The 23,450-nt window shown below is 42.2% G+C and overlaps 1 protein-coding gene and 1 pseudogene across 9 annotated transcripts in view; one reads left to right on the top strand and one right to left on the bottom strand.

Annotated features, from left to right (window-relative positions):
- The window catches only part of LARP1B (La ribonucleoprotein 1B), a 147,387-nt gene that overhangs the window by 118,670 nt on the left and 5,267 nt on the right, over positions 1-23,450 (bottom strand). For 8 of the 9 annotated variants that reach the window (XM_030815711.1, XM_030815713.1, XM_030815712.1 and 5 more), the window contains exons 2-5: positions 14,209-14,267; positions 13,733-13,792; positions 10,752-10,926; positions 6,142-6,282 (exon numbers count right to left, since the gene is read on the bottom strand). In XM_030815711.1, the coding sequence (XP_030671571.1) occupies positions 6,142-6,282; positions 10,752-10,926; positions 13,733-13,792; positions 14,209-14,267 (435 nt within the window). The remainder of the gene's footprint in view (positions 1-6,141; positions 6,283-10,751; positions 10,927-13,732; positions 13,793-14,208; positions 14,268-23,450) is intronic. The other variant, XM_030815714.1, reaches the window with a different exon arrangement.
- On the top strand, positions 20,121-20,793 carry LOC105740033 (annotated as a pseudogene).

Consider the following 23,450-nt stretch of genomic DNA (forward strand, 5'->3'; position numbering starts at 1 on the left):
CAAGTGGACAATAAATACAGAAAACAGTGCCTACCAATGGGTCAATAATCATACAAGGCTGGGTGCGGTGGCTCAGGCCAGTAATCCCAGCACTTTGGGAGGCCAAGGCGGGCGGATCAACTGAGGTCAGGAGCTGGAGACCAGCCTGGCTGACATACTGAAATACCACCTCTACTAAAAATACAAAAATTATCTGGGTGCCATAGTGCACACCTGTAATCCCAGCTACTCGGGAGGCTGAGGGAGGAGCATCACTTGAACTCGGGAGGCAGGGGTTGCATCGAGCCAAGATTGCACCACTGCACTCCAGCCTGGGCTACAGAGCGAGAGTCCCTCTCAAAAAAAAAAAAAAAAAAGAAATCATAAAAAGAGGCCCAGTGTGGTGGCTCACACTTGTAATACCAGCACTTTGGTAGGCTGAGACAGGCAAATTGCTTGAACTCAGGAATTCAAGACCAGCCTGGGAAACATGGCGAAACCCTGTCTCTACCAAAAATACAAAAAATTAGCCGGGCGTGGTGGTGGAGTTCCTGTAATCCCAGCTACTCAGTAGGCTGAGACAGAAAAATTGTTTGAACCTGGGAGGCAGACGTTGCAGTGAGCCAAGACCCTGCCACTACACTCCAGCCTGGGCAACAGAACGAGACTCCGTCTCAGAATAAAAAAAAAGAAAAACGAAAACAGTGCTCGGCCTTATTGACTGTAAGAAATGCAAATTAAGACAACGAAAGGCTCTTTACCCCAGTACAACAAATATTTTAATGTCTCTAATATCAAATGTTGACAAAGTTTAAAAAGGTAGAACATTAGCCAGGCACGGTGGTTCACACCTGTAATCCCAGCACTTTGGGAGGCTGAGGTGGGTGGATCACTTGAGGTCAGGAGTTCGAGACTAGCCAGGCCGACATGGGAAAACCCCATCTCTACTAAAAATACAAAAATTAGCCAGACATAGTGGTGGGCGCCTGTAATCCCAGCTACTCGGGAGGCTGGGGCAGGAGAATCGCCTGAACCTGGGAGGCAGAGGCTGCAGTGAGCCGAGATCTCGCTGCTGCACTCCAGCCTAGGTAACAGAGTGAGACTCTGTCTCAAAAAACAGGTAGAACATTCATATATTGCTAATGAGGTTGAAAATAGGTATATCTACTTTGAAAATCAACTTGGAATAATCTAATTAATGTGAAGATATGCAAATCCTAGAGACAAGGTTTTACAACCTTAGCACTTTAGACTCTGGTGTGGGGGCCTGTTCTGTGGACTACAGGATGTTTGGCATCATCAATGACCACTACCCACTAGATGCCAGTAGCACCCACTCACTCCCTCAGTTGTGACAACCAGTAACAGATATCTCCAGACAATGCCAAATGACTCTTTGGGGAAAAAAAAAATCACCCTCACTGAGAACATTACCCTAGATCCTATAGTTCCATCCTCAATGCTTAGACCTAAAACAGTCTTTTTCAAACATTTCCCTTTTTTTTTAATAGAGATGAGTTCTCACTATGTTGCCCAGGCTGGTCTCAAACTCCTGAGCTCAAGCGATCCACCCACCTCCCGCTCCCAAAGTGTTGGGATTACAGGCGTGCACCACTGCGCCCAGCCACTTTTTCAAACATTTCTGCCTTAATCTGTAAGTAAGCCTTATTTATTTCACACACAAGTACACTTACAAAAAATTTAATAATTTAAACACGTATCACTTAAAAATTTACTATGTGAAGCACTCTAGGTTTTTAAAAACCTGATCATGAACCAATATACTGATTTCACAACCCACTCACAGACTGTAGTGTCTGCAGTCTGAAAAAATTATCCTAGGCTCGAGCCTCTTGTACTTGTGTGCAAAACAGGCATTAAAATGTTCTTGGTAGTACTTTAATATTAAAAAAAACTAGAAACAATCCAAATACCCACCGTTAGTACAGATTTTATCAAATAGTGAAACAGCCCTTCAGCAGGAAAAGACTTACAGTAATACAACCAACATGCATTAATCTAAAGAAAAGTAGGCTGAATTAAAAAAAAAACAAAAATTCCTGCCAAAGAATGTTGATAAAGTCACATTGCATGGCGATTTCAAAACATGCAAGAAACCCATGCACTTAAGCTCATTTTTTCCGAGACAATGGCATGAAATTGCAGAGTGCACAAAGTGAAGTTTAAAAGTAATACTAACATACATTTCTTAAACAGGGTGTTTCCACTGTTCATCATAATCATCATCATCATTATTATTGATTTTAGAGATGGGGTCTCACTCTGTCACTCAGGCTGCAGTGGCATGATCATAGCTCACTGCAGCCTCGAACTCTTGGGCTCTCAAGCAATCCTCCTTACCTCAGCCTACCAAGTAGCTGGGACTACAGTTGAGTGCCACCATACTCAGCTCATTATATTGTTGTTCTGTATAACTTTGTCTATTTTCTTACATATTCAATATTTAATAAGAAAAAAATTAATGAAATTATTAGAATCCATTACTTTTAGAAAACTTAAAATTACATTTTGAAAAACAATAGAAAAAAAGTCCATTTTTCTATAGACAAGTTTTATACATAAATACATATATATATATATATGCTCCCCCACACACATGTATGATCATTGTGCACTACAGCCCCAAATTCCCAGGCTCAAACAATCCTCCTGCCTCAGCCTCCCAAGTAGCTGGGACTACAGGCTTGCACCACTGCATTTAGCTAAAGTTTTATAATTTAAAAGTCATATTTTGTGGACAATTGAGAAAAATTAACTTATTGACTAGATTTTAGATGGTACTAGGAAACTAGTGTGATTTTCTTAAATGATGTATTTTCTTAGGCCATTAGTGATAAAGCATCAACTTCTCCAAGTTACTTTCAAGGGATTCAGCAGATGAATGAATTAAATACAGAGAAATTATTAATCTAGATGGTGGCTAGACAGGTATTCACTGTACAATTCTTTCAATTTTTCGTATGTTTAAAGTTTTTCATAATATATTGGAAATTTTTTTATCAAAATATATTTACCTCTACATAAGTATATATACTTATATATATAGTATATATACTTATATACTTATATATATAGTATATATATATACTATATATACTCTACATAAGTATATTTACAGGATCACACCTGTAATCCTAGCACTTTGGGAGGCCGAGGGAGGCAGATCACTTGAGGTCAGGAGTTCGTGACCAGCCTGGCCCAACATGGTGAAACCCTGCCTCTACCAAAACTACAAAAATTAGCCAGACATGGTGGCCCATGCCTGTAATCCCAGCTACTCAGGAGGCTGAGGCAGGAGAATCTAGCCTGAGCAGTAGTGCGAGACTCTGTCTCAAAAAAAAAAAAAAAAGTATCTAGCCAATGATTTTAATGAAAGTAAAACCATTCAGTAAAGACTAATGGGCCAGGGTGCAGTGGGTCATACCTGTAATCCCAGCACTTTGGGAGGCAGTGAGCCAAGATTGCGCCACTGCACTCCAGCCTGGGCGACACTCTGAGGCTTTGTCTCAAAAAAAAAAAAAGACTAATGGAATACTTTATAATGGACTGATCAACCTAACACCTGAGCTAGCTCAATATTAACACAACTGAAAGTGAAATACACACAGCAGTATTCCAAGCAAAAAAATAAGCCTGAACCTAATCAACCTAGCTCTTTCTTATTGCCAGTTATAAAGAGAAAAGACAAAAGGAACAGGCAGGCCAAGTACAGTGGCTCTCACACCTCTAATCTCAGCACTTTGGGAGGCGGATGCTAGAAGATCGCTTGGGCCCAAAAGTTTGAGACCAGCCTGGGCAACATGGGGAAACCCCATCTCTACAAAAAAATACAAAATTAGCCAGGTACAGTTGTGCATGCCTGTAGTCCCAGCTACTGAGGAGGCTAAGACTCGCTTGAGCCTAGGAAGTGAAGGTTGCAGTGAGCTGAGATCATGCCATTGCACTTAGCCTGGGAGACAGAGTGAGACCCTGTCTCAAAAAAAGGAACATGCAAATGCTAAAGAATACCATGACAAAGCGGCTGGGCGCGGTGGCTCACACCGGTAATCCCAGCACTTTGGGAGGCCAAAGAGGGCGGATCATGAAGTCAGGAGATCAAGACCATCCTGGCTAATGTGGTGAAACTCCCTCTCTACTAAAAACTACAAAAAAATTAGCCGGGCGTGCTGGCAGGTGCCTGTAGTCCCAGCTACTCGGGTGGCTGCGGCAGGTGAATGGTGTGAACCCGGGAGGCGGAACTTGCAGTGAGCCGAGATCATGCCACCGCACTCCAGCCTGGGTGACAGAGCGAGACTCCGTCTCAAAAACAAAACAAAAAAATGCCATGAAAAAGCAATCAGCCAAATCCAAAATACATGAATTCCACTAGACATGGGACTTAACACATAGCAAAGAGAAAAATAGTTGCTGATGAAAATGTAAAATGCTACAAGTAGCAGTTTCTTATAATGTTAAATATACAGCTACTATATGACCAATCAATTCACTCACAGGCATTTGAGAAACACATACATTCCACACAAAGACTTGTAAACAACTATTCATCAGCGTTATTCATGAAGACCAAAACCTATAAACAAGCCACTTATCCATCAACAGATGAAAAGACAAAGGGCTATATGCATTCAACAGAATATTATTTGGCAATAAAGAGGGAGAAGCTAAGTGCAGTGGCTCACGCTTGTAATCCCAACACTTCGGGAGGCCGAGGCAGGAGAATCGCTTGAGGCTAGGAGTTCAAGACCAGCCTGGGCAACAAAGCAAGACTGTCTCTAAAGAAAACTTTTTTTTTAATTAGCCGGGCATGGTGGCACGCACCTGTCATCATAGCTACTTGGAGAACTGAGGCAGGAGGATCGCTTGAGCCCAAGAGTTCAAGACTGCAGTGAGCTATGACTGTCCCACTGCACTCCAGCCTGGGCAACAGAATGAGACACCATCACTTATTTAAAAAAAAAAAAAAAGGAAGCTAAGGCTTGTTTGAAAAGTCTGAGAAAATTATTATCTCCACAGTCTCAAAGCCTCTCTCCACAAATTACATAGTAATTACAAAGGGAGAAAAGAAATTAAACAAAAAAACTGAAGAAACTTAAAAATTTTTAAAAAGTCTAGAGTACACTACCTCAACCAAGTAATCAAGCTTAATAATCATTGTGGCCAGTCGCAGTGGCTCAAGCCTATAATCCCAGCACTTTGGGACGTCGAGGTGGGTGGATCACCTGAGGTCAAAAGTTTGAGCCCAGCCTGACCAATATGGTGAAACTCTATCTCTACTAAAAATAAAAAAATTAGCCGGGTGTGGTGGCATGCGCCTGTAGTTCCAGCTACTTGGGAGACTGAAACAGAAGAATTGCTTGAACCCGGGAGGCAGAGGTTGCAGTGAGCCCAGATCACAAGCCACTGCACTCCAACCTGGGAAACAGAACGAGACTCCATCTCAAACAAAAAACATAAATAATAATAATAATAATAATAATCAATGTTGTAATCAAACTAATAATCAAAGTTACAGGGGTAATCAAAGTTAATATTAATCAATGTTCTAATCAAACTAATAATCAAATAAAGTTACAGGGGTAATCAAAGTCAGCATCTTCAATAACGGGACAAACCAAGGTCATACTCCCATGTGATTCACTAAGAAGAAAATGATATATTTTCTTATACAGTACTCCTGCCAAAAATTCACAACCCCAATCCAATCATAAGGAAACATTAGAAAACCCAAAGTAAGGGATATCTACAATATAATTATCCTACAATCTTCAAAAAAATTAATGTCATGAAAGACAAAAGCAAGAACCGTTACAGATTAATGGAGCCTAAAGAGGAAAAAAAAAATTAAATTAAATGGGTGATCCCAGAATGGATCCTTGGAGCAGGGGAGGGGACGACTATAAAGGACTTTATTGAGAAAAATCTGCCTGTGGACAATCACATTGTATTAATGTTAAGTTTCATTGTTGTTAATTGCATTACGGTTATATTGTTCTTATGAAATATACCCTGAAGGTATTTGGGGTTAAAGGGACATGATGTCTTCAACTTATTCTCAAATGGTTTATACATGCGGTTACTAAAATAATGAGCATTAAGACTAAGTCTTTCCTTAGTCATTTTTGTCTTAGAATGGTAACTTACTTCGTGTATCATTTCTCCTATTGTTATGTGTTGGTTTATTGGCTTCAGGTTGACATCTTGAGCTGTTCCGGGATCCAGGTCTTTCTTGACTCTCTGATCTTACAACATCTAAGTGGAGCGGTACCCACTTGTGCTTATTAGCTTGAAGAAAACAAAATAAAATCATTTAAGGACAAATGTACAATTTTCACTAAACCCTTGCAATTTAAAAGCACTCTGAACTTTAATCAAATAAGTGAAACACTTAATGTGTATTTTAAGATTATTTGTAAAGAGGCCAGACACGGTGGCTCATGCCTGTAATCCCAGCACTTTGGGAGGCCGTGGTGGGCGGATGACTTGAGGCCAGGAGTTCAAGACCAGCCTGACCAATATGGAGAAACTCTGTCTCTACTAAAAAATACAAAAATTATCCAGGTGTGGTGGCACACGCCAGTAATCCCAGCTACTCGGGAGGCTGAGGCACGAGAATAGCTTGAGCCTGGGAAGCAGAGCTTAGAGTGAGCCGAGATCGTGCCATTGCACTCCAGCCTGGGTGACAGAGTGAGACTGTATCTCAAAAAAAAAAAAAAAGGCCGGGCGCAGTGGCTCACGCCTGTAATCCTAGCACTTTGGGAGGCTGGGGCGGGCAGATAACCTAAGGTCAGGAGTTCAAAACCAGCCTGGCCAACATGGTGAAACCCCATCTCTACTAAAAATACAAAAATTAGCCGGACATGGTGGCACATGCCTGTAGTCCCAGCTACTCGGGAAGCTGAGACAGGAGAATTCCTTGAACCCGGGAGGCAGAGGTTGCAGTGAGCCAAGATCGTGCCACTGCACTCTAGCCTGGGTAACAGAGACGAGAGTCTGTCTCAAAAAAAAAAAAAAAAAAGTACATATACATACTATTCCTGTTTAGTAATTGATTCTTAGGCTTTTTAAAAAAAAATCAGTTTAATTTAAAATTCTTAGGCTTTAGAATGGGATATATCTGGCCGGGCACAGTGGCTCACGCTTGTAATCCCAGCACTTTGGGAGGCCGAGGCGGGCGGATCACGAGGTCAGGAGATCGAGACCACGGTGAAACCCCGTCTCTACTAAAAGTACAAAAAAATTAGCCGGGCGTGGTGGCGGGCGCCTGTAGTCCCAGCTACTCGGAGAGGCTGAGGCAGGAGAATGGTGTGAACCCGGGAGGCAGAGCTTGCAGCGAGCCGAGATCGTGCCACTGCACTCCAGCCTGGGTGAGAGAGCAAGACTCCGTCTCAAAAAAAAAAAAAAAAAAAAAAAAGAATGGGATATATCTGATAAAACGCTATAACGTATACTTTGGAAAGTTAGGCTTTAGGTTTGCAGCACTTTCAGTTCCAGATCACTGCCTAAAACATTAATTTACCCAAGATTTTTACTAATGAATGAGGTTTCTCAAAATACAAGAGGGAAGAGGGATAAGTACAAAATTTGTTTAACTTGACAGAACTTTTTACAGCTATTATGCATCTTCCTAAGGGAAAAAAAAAACATAAGCAATTTAACTTTTCTTGATGACTAAATGACAATGTAACTAATTATTTGTAGTTATTCTACAGTGAAATTCTGAAGATCATCTATTCATGAATGCCATAGCTTGGGTTTCAAAATGTTTAGTATTCTGCCCAATCTATATTTTCTTTTTTTTTTTTTGAGACGGAGTCTCACTCTGTTGCCCAGGCTGGAGTGCAGTGGCGCGATCTCGGCTCACTGCAAGCTCCGCCTCCCGGGTTCCCGCCATTCTCCTGCCTCAGCCTCCCGAGTTGCTGGGACAACAGGCGCCTGCCACCACGCCCAGCTAATTTTTTGTATTTTTAGTAGAGACGGGGTTTCACCGTGTTAGCCAGGATGGTCTCGATCTCCTGACCTCGTGATCCGCCCACCTCGGCCTCCCAAAGTGCTGGGATTACAGGCGTGAGCCACCACGCCCGGCCCCCAATCTATATTTTCTACAAAAATAAAGACTCATGGCAATGAAAAAACTGCCAAGGTAATTTAAAAATAAATATTAGTGTGCAACTACAATATTGATATCCTATAAATCCTGCAATCTATGGATAAAATGAGGAAAAGTGAATATAAATGCATCTAAAAAGGCTTTTAATCTTATACTATAAATTATGTCAATGAGATTCCTTGACATAAAGATGCCCTCCTTTTAAAGTCAAAAATCTGTACTCTAGATCAATTAATAGCTTGATTATATGAATTGTTCTAACTACAAAACACTTGGGTTTTACTGTTGACTGACCAGTTTTAATTGAAGCAATTAAAGACAAATTGCCAGGCACGGTGGCTCACGCCTGTAATCTCAGCACTTTGGGAAGCCGAGGCGGGCAGATCACCTGAGGTTGGGAGCTCGAGACCACCCTGACCAACATGGAGAAACCCCGTCTCTACTGAAAAAAAAAATACAAAACTAGCTGGGTGTGGGGCCCGTAATCCCAGCTGCTTGGGAGGCTGAGGCAGGAGAATCGCTTGAACCCAGGAGGCAGAGGTTGCGGTGAGCCGGAGATCACGCCATTGCACTCCAGCCTGGGCAAAAAGAGCGAAACTCCGTCTCAAAAAAAAAAAAAAAAAAAAAAAGACAAATTTTAGATCAGGATAACAAATCTGTCATCCGTATGGATTCTAGACAGTCAAGAACACTACTTATGTATGTAGGAAGCAGGAAAAAGTTAAGTGACAAAGTAGTTAAGAAATGAGGAGGCCAGGCATGGTGGCGCACACTTCTAATCCCAGCACTTTGGGAGGCTGAGGCAGGTGGATCGCTTGAGCCCAGGAGTTCAAGACCAGCCTGGCCAACATGGTGAAACCCTGTCTCTACAAAAAAATACAAAAATTAGCCAGGCATGGTGGCACATGCCTGTAGTCCCAGCTACTCAGGAGGCTGAGGTGGGAGGATCACTTGAGCCCAGGTCATCGAGGCTGCATTGGGCCATGAGCATGCCACTGAACTCCAGCCTGGGTGACAGAGCAAGACCCTGTCTCAAAATTTTAAAATTTAAAAATTTAAAAAAAGAAACAGGAAGAAATTTTTCTAACAATCACTTGTTTGTCTTGTCACTGTTTTTGAGCAATTAGCCTTTATTCACTGTATCAAGTGAATATAATACTTATCCTACACTAAGGATTAGTTATTTATTAAAAAGACAAACTATTCGGCCAGGCCCGGTGGCTCATGCCTGTAATCCTAGCACTTTGGGAGGCCGAGGCAGGTGGATCGCCTGAGCTCAGGAGTTCAAGACCAGCCTGGGCAACACAGTGAAACCCCGTCTCTACTAAAATACAAAAAGCTAGCCGGGCGTGGCAGCGTGCGCCTGTAATCCCAGCTACGCAGGAGGCTGAGGCAGAAGAATTGCTAGAACCCGGGAGGTGGAGGTTGCAGTGAGTCGAGATGGAGCCATTGCACTACGGCCTGCCTGGGTGACAGAGCAAGACTCTGTCTCTTAAAAAAAAAAGACACATTATTCAAGTAAGTGATCAATCTATGGTAAAAGTTAAAGTGTTAAAGAAATTGGCAACAACTTTACCATTAAATGTTCCCTCCCGTGCCATATCACCTCCAGAGTATCTTGGTTTAATGGTTTCCCATGACACTCAAAATAGAATCGTAACTCCAAGGCCCTGTATACCATGGACATTGTCTATCTATGTCTCTAACATCATCTCCTGCTACTCTCCCAGAAAATCACCTTGCTTCAGTCACTGACAACAATTTAAAGCCCTTTTCTGCCTAGAAGCGCCTGAAGACACTTTTACCAAGACTCCGACCACTGAATGAGTATATGCTTTTACAAAGCAGGTAAATCATAAACTGTCCCTAGACACACGAAAAGTTCAGAAAAGAAAATGGAAAAGGATATGAAGACAATATTTTTATTCCTTCAAACTGTAATTTTGACAGGTGACTGCTATGAGGGAAAAGGTTGAATAAAATTATTCTCACTTTTCCTTTTTTTTTTTTTTTGAGACAGCCCCGCACTGTCGCCCAGGCTGGAGTGCAATGGCGTGACCTCGGCTCACTGCAACCTCCAACTCCTGGGTTCAAGCAATTCTCCTGCCTCAGCCTCCTGAGTAGCTGGGACTACAAGCACGCACCACAAAGTTCGGCTAATTTTTTTTTGTATTTTTAGTGGAGACAGGGTTTCACCATGTCCCCTGACCTCAAGTGGTCCGCCCGCCTCGGCCTCCCAGAGTGCTAGGATTACAGGCGTGAGCCGCTGCGCCCCGCCTATTCACACTTTTCTCTTAGGAAAAAAATGTATTTAATTTTCACAGTACTCCCTAAATATAGGAAGCAGTTCCAATGCAGATCTAAAAGAACAATAATTGTCACACAACTTTCCAAGAATGTATCTACAACTGTACCTCTAAGTGGAACTCCATTCCATTTTCTTGCATAGAATACAAGTTACATACAAAAAGGAAAGTCTAATAGTTCAGAAATGTTACAAAAGCAAATGAGTTACCACTGCAGATTGTTTATCCTGAAGAAATACAAACTATACATTTTTGACTACCAGAGATCAGTTAATGAAATTCCTCATTACAACTTTCTTCAAAAACTAAAATCAAAATAAAGATACGGACAAACTGACCTCTCTTTCGTTGATTACTTAACGGAGCCTCATCCTCACTGACGTTTTCACCAGGACCATTTAATTTTGTTTCCCGGTTTTCTTTGCTCTCACTGTTACTTCTCTTTTCAACCTTCTCTTCTTTTTCTTTTCTATTTTGTGGCTTTTTATTTCCTTGGCTGAGGACGCTCTGAAACTGCAAAAAGGTTTTCAGAATGAAATGATTTCCATTAATATTTTCACTAACATACCCCAAAATTTGTAATATACCTAACCTAAAATTGCAAAACAAATGACAAAAACTGTTATCAAAAGCAAAAAATTACTTTTCAAAAGACAGTTAAAAGTAAAGCTGCAGACTAGGAGAAAGTATTTGCTAAGTATTTGATAAAGAACTTTTATCTAAAATACATATGAACTTTCAAAACTCAGTAACAAGAAATCAATATCGCCTTTTTTTTTGTGGGGGTGGGGGCAGGGGGACAGAGTCTTACTTTATTGCCCAGGCTGGAGTGCAGTGGCACGATCTCGGCTCACTGCAGCCTCCACCTCCTGGGTTCAAGCAATTATCCTGCCTCAGCCTCCCTAGTAGCTGGTATTACAGGCACATGTCACCACACCTGGCTAATTCTTTTTTTTTTTTTTTTCTTTTTTTTTTTTAGTAGAGAGGGGGTTTCATCATGTTGGTCAGGCTGGTCTCGAACTCCTGACCCCAAATGATTCACCCTCCTCAGCCTCCCAAAGTGCTGCGATACAAGCATGAGCCACTGCACCCAGCCTTCCATTTTCTTAAATGGGCAGATTGATCAGATACTTCATCAAAAAGATATACTGATGGCAAATCTATGAAAAGATTATTGCATTCATTCATCAGAAAAATGCAAATTAAAACTGCAATGGGATACCACTCCACATTTATTAGAATGGCTAAAATATTTTTTGAAACTTGACTATATTATGGGTGAATAAAGATGGGTTCGGTGGCTCACACCTATAATCCTAGCACTTTGGGAAGCCAAGGCAGGTAGATCACTTGAGCTCAGGAGTTTGAGACCAGCCTGGGCACATGGCGAAACCCCATGTCTACAAAAAATACAAAAAAATTAGCCAGGCGTGGTGGTGCATGCCTATAGTCCCAGCTACCTGTGGGGCTGAGGTGGGGGGTCACTTGAGCCCAGGAGGTCAAGGCTGCAATGAGCTGAGATCATGCCACTGTACTCCAGCCTGGGTGACAAAGTAAGACCCGGTCTCACAAAAAAAAAAAAAAAAACAAAAAAAAGAGAGTGAGTAAAGACGGGGAGTAACTGGAATTCATGTACACTGCTGATAGAAGGGCAAATTCGGCAGTTTCTTAAAAAGCTAAAACAGGTAGCTACTATATGATCCAACCTAGTTACATATCCAAGAAAAAATGAAAAATTTTCCACACAAACGTTCATATAGCAGTTTTATTTGTATCAACCAAAACGTAAAATTAATCCAAATGTCCATTAACAATAGGTGAATGGACAAACTGTGTTACATCCATACTACTCAGTAAGAAAAAGGAATGAACTGCTGACACACAAGTAAATCTCAAAATAATGCTGAGTAGAAGCCAGGAAAAAAAAGAGTACCTACTGAATGCTTCCACATATATAAAATTCTAGAAAATGCAAATCTCAAATATAAGATTACCTCTTAAGAATACAACCAGACGAGGCCGGGCGCAGTGGCACACGCCTGTAATCCCAGCACTTTGGGAGGCCAAGGTGGGTGGATCACCTGAGGTCAGAAGTTCGAGACCAACATGGCAAAACCCTGTCTCTACCAAAAATACAAAAATTAGCCAGATGTGGTGGTGTCTGCCTGTAATACCAGCTACTCAGGAGGCTGAGGCAGGAGAATCACTTAAACCCAGGAGGCGGAGGTTGCAGTGAGCTGAAATCCCACCACTGCACTCCAGCCTGGGCGACAGAGCAAGACTCCATCTCAAAAAAAGAATACAACCAGATGAGGGAAATGTGATGAATTAAATTAGGTTATCTGAAAAGCGGGTCAACTATCAAAAGGATAGCTGCCACATTTTCAGCACCTCTTTATCAATGTATGTGATTTTATACAAATATAAAAATTTGATTACAATTTATAATATGTCTTCATTATTAAAGAAATAACAGGCGAGCTATGGTGGCTAACGCCTATAATCCCAGCACTTTGGGAGGCTGAGGCGAGCCAATTGCTTGAGCTCAGGAGTTTGATACCAGCCTGGGCAACATGACCAAACCCCCATCTCTATAAAAAGTTTAAAAATCTGCCAGTGTGGTGGCACACACCTGTAGTCCTAGTTACTTGGGAGGCAAAGGTGGAGGATCACCTGAGCCTGGAAGGCCAAGGCTGCAGTGAGCTGTGATCACATCACTGCACTCCAGCCTGGGTAATGGAGTGAGACCCTGTCTCAAAGAAAAAAAAAAAAAAGAAAGAAATAATAGGTTAGGTTAAGCTTACCATGAGTAAAGCTTAAGACAACAAGTTCATTACTAATGTTACTGGCAGCATCAAATAATAACTGCAAATTAAACTAACAAAAATGTAATCTTCTTGATGAATCAAGTTTTTAAATCTGTTCCTCAGCCAGAATGGTGGCTCGCACTGTAATCTCAACATTTTGGGGGGCTGAGGCAGGAGGATCACTTGAGCTCAGGAGTTGGAGACCAGCAAAATCCTGTCTCTATGAAAAATACAAAAATTAGCTGTGCACAGTGGTGCGTGCCTGTAGTCCCAGCTACTCTGGAGGTTGAGGTAGGAAGATCATCTGAGCCTAGGAGTTTCCGGCTACAATGAACTGTGATCACACCACTGCACTCCAGCCTGGAGACAGAGCAAGACCCTGTCTCAAACAAATAAAAAAAATCTGTCCCCCAGTATGACAATTATTTACATTTTAAGTAAAATAAAATTCTGCACGTTGAAATGAATATATATTCCTTTCTTTAAAAAAAAAACTTTAAAATAATACTCACTCCAGTGTTCACTAATTCACTTGGTGTTGGCCAATTCTCCATATCACTGAAATCACTAGCCTAAGAAGTTAACAAATAAGTGTTAGGTCTGCAAATTAGTTTTAGAAATTTTAAGCAGGAAAAAAACATTTTCTAAAAGTAAAAGGAGTTTTAATAATCATTTATATTCAGTTATATGCAGGCATCTGCCAAATTAATCAAAAAGTTTCTGCAAACAATAGAATATTTTGAAATAAGAATGGCTTAATCTTATGATAAAACTTTCACCACTATTTAATAACATTAAATTGAGTTATACATGATAACAAAGGCATATATAGAGATTTGGATAAAGGTTATGATTTCCCATAATATTAACTTTAATCTAATACCAATAATACAATTAGAAGAAAAATACACTTATAATAACCTAAGAGTTCTTAGCCTCAAGTTTCAAAAATCAATACAGTTAAGAACTATTTCCTATGAAGACATACCTTGTTGGATTTCTTTGTCTTGAGCTTTCCTGCTTTTATAATTTTTAGGGAACCGAACTCTAAAGAAAATATACAGGATTGTTTTTACAACTACTTCATTCAGTAAATTCAACAAAATAACTATTATGTCAATTTCAGTAAATCAGTATAATCATCATTTCCAACCAAAATCCAAGGTTCTGAGACTCAAATTCCTAGCAAAAAATCAACTCCATTTGACACATAGATTCAAGGTGATCTTCAGTCTTCAAATCAAGAAGTAAGAAATATTAACAGTGTTGCCAAGCGCGGTGGCTCATGCCTGTAATCCCAGCACTTTTGGAGGCTGAGGTGGGTGGATCACCTGAGGTCAGGAGTTCGAGACCAGCCTGACCAACATGGAGAAACCCCATCTCTACTAAAAATACAAAATTAGCCGGGCACAGTGGCGCACGCCTGTAATCCCAGTTACTTGGGAGGCTGAGGCAGGAGAATCGCTTGAACCTGGGAGGCAGAGGATGCGGTAAGTCGAGATCTTGCCATTGCACTCCAGCCTGGGCAACAAGAGGAAAACTCCGCCTCAAAAAAAAAAAAAAAAAAAAAAAAACACAGTGTATTACACTGAACAGACAGAACAATCCTTTCATTAACAGAATATAGGCTGGGCCTGGTGGCTCACACCTGTAATCCCAGCACTTCGGGAGGCCAAGACGGGTGGATCACCGGAGTCAAGAGTTTGAGACCAGCCTGGCCAACATGGTGAAACCCCCATCTCTACTAAAAATAGAAAAATTAGCCCAGTATGGTGGCACATGCCCATAGTCCCAGCTACTCAGAAGGCTGAGGCAGGAGAATCGCTCGAACCCGGGAGGTGGAGGTTGCAGTGAGCCGAGATTGCACCACTGCACTCCAGCTGGGGCGACAGAGCTAGATTCTGTCAAAAAAAAAATATATATATATATATATATATATATATAAAAAAAACAGGAGAAAATTACAAATACAACTTTTTTTTTTGAGACAGAGTCTCTTTATTTCTGTCATGCTGCTGGTAAGAGTATGAGGCAGTATTTCTTTTTTTTTTTTTTTTTTTTTTTTTTGAGACAGAATCTTCCCACTCTGTCACCGAGGCTGAGTGCAGTGGCGCAATCTTGGCTCACTGCAACCTCGCCCTCCCGGGTTCAAGCCATTCTCCTAACTCAGCCTCCCAAGCAGCTGGGATTACAGGCACCTGCCACCACGCCTGGCTAATTTTTTTGTATTTTTAGGAGAGACAGGGTTTCACCATGTTAGCCAGACTGGTCTCAAACTCCTGACCTCAAGTAATCCGCCCACCTCGGCCTCCCAAAGTGCCGGGATTACAGGCATGAGCCACGGCGCCCAGCCAAGGTAGTGTATCTTTCAAGGGTAATCTGTCATCTAAAATGTATATAACTTTTAATAAAAGAATTCCATTTTCAGGAAATTATCTAGGAATCAAGAAAAGGTACAAAGATGTCTATATAGGATGTTCAGTGCAACTTTGTTGATAATCCTATTTAAACAGCCTCTATGTAATAATACACAAAATACTACATAACTTTTAGAAATCAGACAAAGCTGTATATGTATTGACATGGAAAGAAGTCCACCAGGTTTTAAATATAATTTTATATATACAGGCCAGGCTCAGTGGCTCATGCCTGTAATCCAAACAGCTTTGGGAGGCCAAGGCAGGCAGATCTCTTGAGGCCAGGAGTTCAAGACCAGCCTGGCCAAAATGACGAAACCCCATCTCTACTAAAAAAACAAAAATTAACCAGGTGTGGTGGCACATGCCTGTAATCCCAGCTACTTGGGAGGTTGAGCAGGAGAATCACTTGAATCCAGGAGGTGAAAGTTGGAGTGAGCCGAGATTGCACCACTGCACTCCGGCCTGGGCAAGAGTGAGACGCTGATTCAAAAAAAAAAAAAAAAAAAAAAAAAAATATATATATATATGTACAGATTACAGGTAAAAGAAGCCTAAGAAAGGAAATTTTTCATTTTCTCATGTTTTAACATGGAGGAAATCACACTGCATGTCATTAGAGAACACCTAAGACTGAAATAGCAAGCCAGTTTAGGAAATTGTTTTAAATTAAAAAATTTTTCGGCCGGGCGCCGGTGGCTCACGCTTGTAATCCCAGCACTTTGGGAGGCTGAGGCGGGCGGATCACGAGGTCAGGAGATCGAGACCACGGTGAAACCCTGTCTCTACTAAAAATACAAAAAATTAGCCGGGCGTGGTGGCGGGCGCCTGTAGTCCCAGCTACTCGGAGAGGCTGAGGCAGGAGAATGGCATGAACCCGGGAGGCGGAGCTTGCAGCGAGCTGAGATTGCACCACTGCACTCCAGCCTGGGCAACACAGCGAGACTCCGTCTCAAAAAAAAAAAAAAAAAAAATTTCGCATTAAAAAACATGTATATGCTTTTTTTTTTTTTTTTTTTTGAGACGGAGTCTCACTCTGTCACCCAGGCTAGAATGCAGTGGCGCGCTCTTCGCTCACTGCAACCTCTGCCTCCCGGGTTCAAGCGATTCTCCTGCCTCAGCCTCCTGAGTAGCTGGGACGACAGGCGTATGCCACCGCACCCAGCTAATTTTTTGTATTTTTAGTAGAGACGGGGTTTCACTGTGTTAGCCAGGATGGTCTGGATCTCTGACCTTGTGATCCACCCGCCTCAGCCTCCCAACGTGCTGGGATTACAGGAGTGAGCCACCGTGCCCAGTCTAAAACATGTATATTCAAACAGATGAAACTTGTTTTTTGTTTCTAAGTAAGAAACAAGCCAGGCACAGTGGCTCAAGCCTGTAATCCCAGCACTCAGGGAGGCCAAGGCGGGAGAAATCACTTGAGCCCAAGAGTTCGAGAGCAGCCCTGGTGACATAAGTGAAACCCTGTCTTTAAAAAAAAAAAAAATTAGTTGGGCATGGTGGTGTGCACCTGTAGTCCCAGCTACTCAGGAGGCTGTGATAGGAGGATTGCTGGAGCTCAATGATCACATCACTGCACTCCAGCCTGGATAACAGAGTGAGATCCTTTCTCACAAACAAACAAAACACCCTGCAAATTTAAGCTACTATAAATATACATGAACAAGCATGGGATCTACATATCTCCATTTTTCAGACATCATCAGTAAGACAGACACTATATACCAGTACATCTTTTTTGAGCGTTATTTCACTGTCTTTAAAATGTTATTCTTAGGCCGGGCACAGTGGCTCACGCCTATAATCCCACTACTTTGGGAGGCCAATGAGGCCAGATTACCTGAGGTCAGGAGTTCGAGACCAGCCTGGCCAACATGGCAAAACCCCGTCTCTACTAAAAAACACAAAAATTAGCCAGGCATAGCGGTGGGTGCCTGTTATCCTAGCTACTCTGGAGGCTGAGGCATGAGAATCACTTGAACCCAGGAGGCAGAGGTTGCAGTGAGCCAAGATCGCACCACTGCACTCCAGCCTGAGGAACAGAGCAAGACTCCATCTCAAAAAAATAAATAAAATAAAAATAAATAAATAATAAAATGTTATCCTTAAACCCTGGGACCTACAAGGAAATAACTGTAAACAGATAAAGAAAATAATATATTTTTAAGGGCTAGGATACTTTAAACAGAAGCTACAACACAATACAGCCTACTTCACTCAGCTTAATTCTTATGACCATGATCTTTTGGCAAAATTTTAATTAAGAAAATGCACTGATGATATCAATATTTCACATTTTATCATATTTAAGGGAAAATGTGGTAAAACTTAGTGCTTTTTAAAATGTGAAAGAATGGCCGGGTGCGGTGGCTCATGCCTATAATCCCAGCACTTTGGGAGGCTGAGGTGGGCAGATCACCTGAGGTCAGGAGTTCAAGACCAGCCTGGCCAACATGGTGAAACCCCGTCTCTACTAAAAATATAAAACCTAACTGGGCGTCGTGGTAGACGCCTGTAATCACAGCTACTCGGAAGGCTGAGGCAGGAGAACTGCTTGAACCCAGGAGACGGAGGTTGCAGTGAGCCGACACAGTGCCACTGCACTCCAGCCTTGGTGACAGAGTGAGACTGTCTCAAAAAAAAAAAAAAAAAGTGAAAGAAGACAATTCTCAAACTCTAATAGTGGGAGTATCAATTTATACAGTTACTTTAAAAAGCAACTTGTGAAGGCCAGCATGGTGGCTCACGACTGTAATCTCAGCACTTTGGGAGGCCGAGGTGGCGGATCACGAGGTCAGGAGATCGAGACCATCCTGGCTAACACAGTGAAACTCCGTCTCTATTAAAAATACAAAAAATTAGCCGGGCATGGTGGCGGGTACCTGTAGTCCCAGCTACTCAGGAGGCTGAGGTAGGAGAATGGCATGAACCCAGGAGGCGGAGCTTGCAGTGAGCCAAGATCACGCCACTGCATTCCAGCCAGGGCGACAGAGCGAGACTCTGTCTCAAAAAATAAAAAATAAAAATAAAAATAAAAACATTAAAAAATAAATAAAAAGCAACTCATAAATTAAAAAATGCCCTATAACCTAACAATTCTACTTCTCAGCATCTACCCTAGAGAAAGGCACACATGGATATAAAACATATGTATAAAAATGTTCAGTTTATTCTAGATACAAAAATGAAAAAAATCAAGATGATCAATAGGTAAATCTCTAAATCAACTATGTCAGCCATATTTAGGACCACTCCTTAGCTATTTTTTTTTTAAATTGAGATGGGGTTTCACAATGTTGCCCAGGCTGATCTCAAATTCCTGTCCTCAAACCCTGGTCACCTTGGTCTCCCAAAGTGTTAGGATTACAGGTATGAGCCACTACAGCTGGTCATCCTCAGCCTTTTTTTTTTTTTCTTTTTTTTTTTTTTGAGACGGAATTTCACTCGTTGCCCAGGCTGAAATGCAATGGCACCATCTTGGCTCAGTGCAACCTCTGCCTCCTGGGTTCAAGCAATTCTCCTGCCTCAGCCTCCCGAGTAGCTGGGATTACAGGTGCCGGCCACCACACTCGGCTGATTTTTGTATTTTTAGTAGAGATAGGGTTTCACCATGTTGGCCAGGCTGGTCTTGAACTCCTGACCTCAGGTGATCTGCCTACTTCAGCCTCCCAAAGTGCTCGGATTACGGGCATGAGCCACCATGCCCGGGAAGTCCTCAGCAATTTTTAAAAGGAGTTTAGATTTAGTAAATTATCTTTTTTTTTTTTTTTTTCGAGACGGAGTCTCGCTCTGTCGTCCAGGCTGGAGTGCAGTGGTGCGATCTCTGCTCACTGTAAACTCTGCCTCCCAGCTTCACCCCATTCTCCTGCCTCAGCCTCCCAAGTAGCTGGGACTACAGGTGCCCGCCACCACGCCCAGCTAATTTTTTTTGTATTTTTAGTAGAGACAGGGTTTCACCGTGTTAGCCAGGATGGTCTCGATCTCCTGACCTCGTGATCCGCCCACCTCAGCCTCCCAAAGTGCTGGGATTACGAGCGTGAGCCACTGCGCCCGGCCTCAGTAAATTATCTGAAGGTGACATGAAAGTTTTTCATTTTTGTAAGGAGAATATATTTACGCATTTTTTCTATATAACTTACTTAAAATGGTATTCCATTAGGGTAACAACAGTAAGCTTACTTGAGGTTTCTAGGAACCAAACAGGAGAAAATAGTGTTGATGAACCAAATAGTAGGAGAAAAGAGGTTGATGATGAACACAGGGTTCGAGAAAAATAAGAATGAAAAAGACAGAAAAAAATCAGTATTTTTTAAACATCATATTGTTATGAGTAAAAGAATGGAAATTATACTAGAATGCTGATGTTTAACAGGCAAAAAACAACCATAACTACAAGTAAGGGATTAATAAACCCATATCGCGATTTTAATAAGAGAATCTGCACCCCTTCCGTCTAGCGGCAGCCATCAGGTAAGCCAAGATGGGTGCATACAAGTAAATCCAGGAGCTATGGAGAAAAGCAGTCTGATGCCATGCGCTTTCTTCTGAGAGTCAGTTGCTGGCAGTACCACCAGCTCTCTGCTCTTCACAGGGCTCCCCACCCCACCTGGCCTGATAAAGCACACCAACGGGGCTAACAAGGCCACGCAAGTTTACGTTATATATAGCATTCGTGTTCGCCATGGTGGCCGAAAACACCCAGTTCCTAAGGGTGCAACTTATGGCAAGCCTGTCCATCATGGTGTTAACCAGCTAAAGTTTGCTCAAAGTCTTCAGTCTGTTGCAAAGGAGCGAGCTGGATGCCACTGTGGGGCTCTAAAAGTCCTGAATTCTTACTGGGTTGGTGAAGATTCCACATACAAGTTTTTTGAGGTTATCCTCATTGATCCATTCCTTAAAGCTATCAGAAGAAATCCTGACACCCAATGGATCACTAAATCAGTCCACAAGCATAGGGAGATGCATGGGCTGCCATCTGTAGGCCGAAAGAGCCATGGCCTTGGAAAGGGCCTTAAGTGCCACCACACTATTGGTGGTTCTCACCAGGGAGCTTGGAGAAGGCGCAATACTCTCCAGCTCCACCGTTACAGCCAACATAAGTAAAGTTTATAAAATTCATACCTAACAAATAATTTAGGACAATCATGTCTGCTTACAGGTATTATTTATCTGTTAAAACTAGTCTGCAGACTGTTTCATGAATGCTTTGTCAAATTAAGAAAAGTTAAAGTGCAAAAATGCTTGAAGAGAATAAGTGATGGTCTATCTTCTTTCTAATAAGATAAACTTTTTTGTCTTTGCTTTATCTTGTTAGGGGGTTATATATGTCAGTGTATAAAACATACTCTGATATAATAGGTTTAAAATAAAATCTTTAAAAGAGGGGAAAAAAAGAATCTGCCAGGCCAGGCTCACACCTGTAATAGCAGCACTTTGGGAGGCTGAGGTGGGGGGAATCCTTTGAGGCCGCCAAGAGTTCAAGACTAGGCCTGGGCAATATAGTGAGACCCTGTCTCAAAAAAAAATAAAAATAGCTTGAGTTCAAGAGTTCTGAGACCAGCCTAGGCAACATGGCAAGATACTGTCTCTATTTTTAAATTTAAAAAATAAAAATAAAATAATTTGCCAGGCATGGTGGCACATGCCTGTAGACCTAGCTACTTGAGAGGCTGAGGCACGAGGATCCCTTGGGCCCAGGAGTTCTAGGCTGCAGTGAGCTACGATTGTGCCACTGTACTCCTACTCTAGCCTGGGTGACAAAGTGAGACCCGGTCTCTTAAAAAAAAAAAAAAAAAAAAAAGCCGGATGTGGTGGCTCACGTCCGCAATCCCAGCCTTTGGGAGGCCAAGGTGGGTCAATCATCTGAGGTCCAGAATTCAAGATCAGCCTGGCCAACATGGTGAAACCTCATCTCTACTAAATATACAAAAATTATGCAGGCATGGTGGCAAGCGCCTGTAATCCCAGCTACTACTCGGAAGGCTGAAGCAGAAGAATCGCTTGAACACAGGAGATGGAGGTTGCAATGAGATTGCTCCATTGCACTCCAGCTTGAGTGACAAGAGCGAGGCTCCATTTCAAAAAAAGAAAAAAAAAAAGGAAGAATCCAAAATAAAAGTAATACCAAGTCAAGACACAGATGGGAGAAGTTCCTTCTGGTCTCATGACTAAATTTCAAGATAAAAGGCCTCTTGGGTAGGTAGCAACTTTGGCTGAAGAGTGCCTTATCTGGATGTCTAGAAACAGCAACACATGATCAAAATCATCCTAAAAGTGGAAGAAAGTCTTTCACAAGGGCCGAGGCATCAAGAATCTGGTTCACTTAGATCTGCAGGTTGTAATGTAGAGAAAATTCATAATTTCTGTCCTGAAATACTCTCCCCTGTGTTTCCTATGTTTCTAACTGTAGTAATAAACTTCCTGGCAAAATTCTGTGGATGGAATTCCTTTACCTCATTAACACAGTGACAGTAAATCCAAGCTTGAGCAGGATAGACCTGATTTAAGTCTGTTACTTCAATACAATTATCTCTCTCAAAGAGCATCCTGTTTTGTAGAATTACACAATTTATATAGTATAAATTATACAATCACTAACAGATAACTAATAGATTTAGAGATAACCACTGTGAACTTTAAACAACCTCTGGTCCTATTTCTTTACTTCTTAAGTTGCAAATTTGCTTAAGAAAATAGCCTGAGGCCAACCATGGTGGCTCACCCCTGTAATCTCAGCACTTTGGGAGGCCGAGGCGGGTGGATCAACTGAGGTCAGGATTTCGAGACCAGCCTGGCCAATGTGGTAAAACCCCATCTCTAGTAAAAATAAAAAAAATAATAATTAGCCGGGCAACCATGGTTGCACACACCTGAAGTCCCAGCTACTCAGGAGGCTGAGGCAGGAGAATTGCTCGAACCTGGGAGATGGGGGGTTGCAGTGAGCCAAGATCGCGCCATTTCACTCCAGCCTGGGTGACAGAGCAAGACTCTGTCTCAAAAAAAAAAAAAAAAAAAAGACAAGAAAATAGAAAGCTTGGCCAGGCGCAGTGGTTCACACCTGTATCCCAGCACTTTGGGAGGCGGAGGTGGGAGGATCACCTAAGGTCAGAAGTCGAGACCAGCCTGACCAACATGGAGAAACCCCGTCTCTACTAAAAATATAAAAATTAGCCAGGCATGGTGCCGCATGCCTGTTATCCCAGCTACTTGGCTGGCTGAGGCAGGAGAATCGCTGGAACCCAGAAGGTGGAGGTTGCGGTGAGCAGAGATCACACCATTGCACTCCAGCCTGGGCAACAAGAATGAAACTCCGTCTCAAAAACAAAAAAAAAGGCGGGTCGTGGTGGCTCACGCCTGTAATCCTAGCACTTTGGGAGGCCAAGGCCGGCGGATCACGAGGTCAGCAGATCGAGACTATCCTGGCTAAGATGGTGAAACCCCGTCTCTACTAAAAATACAAAAAATCAGCCAGGCATGGTGGTGGGTGCCTGTAGTCCCAGCTACTCGGGAGGTTGAGGCAGGAGAATGGTGTGAACCCGGGAGGCGGAGCTTGCAGTGAGCAGAGATGGCACCACTGCACTCCAGCCTGGGCGACAGAGCGAGACTCCGTCTCAAAAAAAAAAAAAGAAAGAAAGAAAATGGAAAATAGAAAGCCGCTAGGCAGGGTGGCTTACACCTGTAGTCCCAGCACTTTGTGGGGGCCGAGGCAGGAGGATAGCTTGACCCCAAGAGCTCAAGACCAGCCTGGACAACAAAAGGGACCCCTGTCTCTACAAAAAAAAAAATTAAAAATAACTGGCCAGGCATGGCT

Source organism: Nomascus leucogenys, chromosome 7b, assembly GCF_006542625.1.
Source record: "Nomascus leucogenys isolate Asia chromosome 7b, Asia_NLE_v1, whole genome shotgun sequence".
NCBI lineage: Eukaryota > Metazoa > Chordata > Mammalia > Primates > Hylobatidae > Nomascus > Nomascus leucogenys.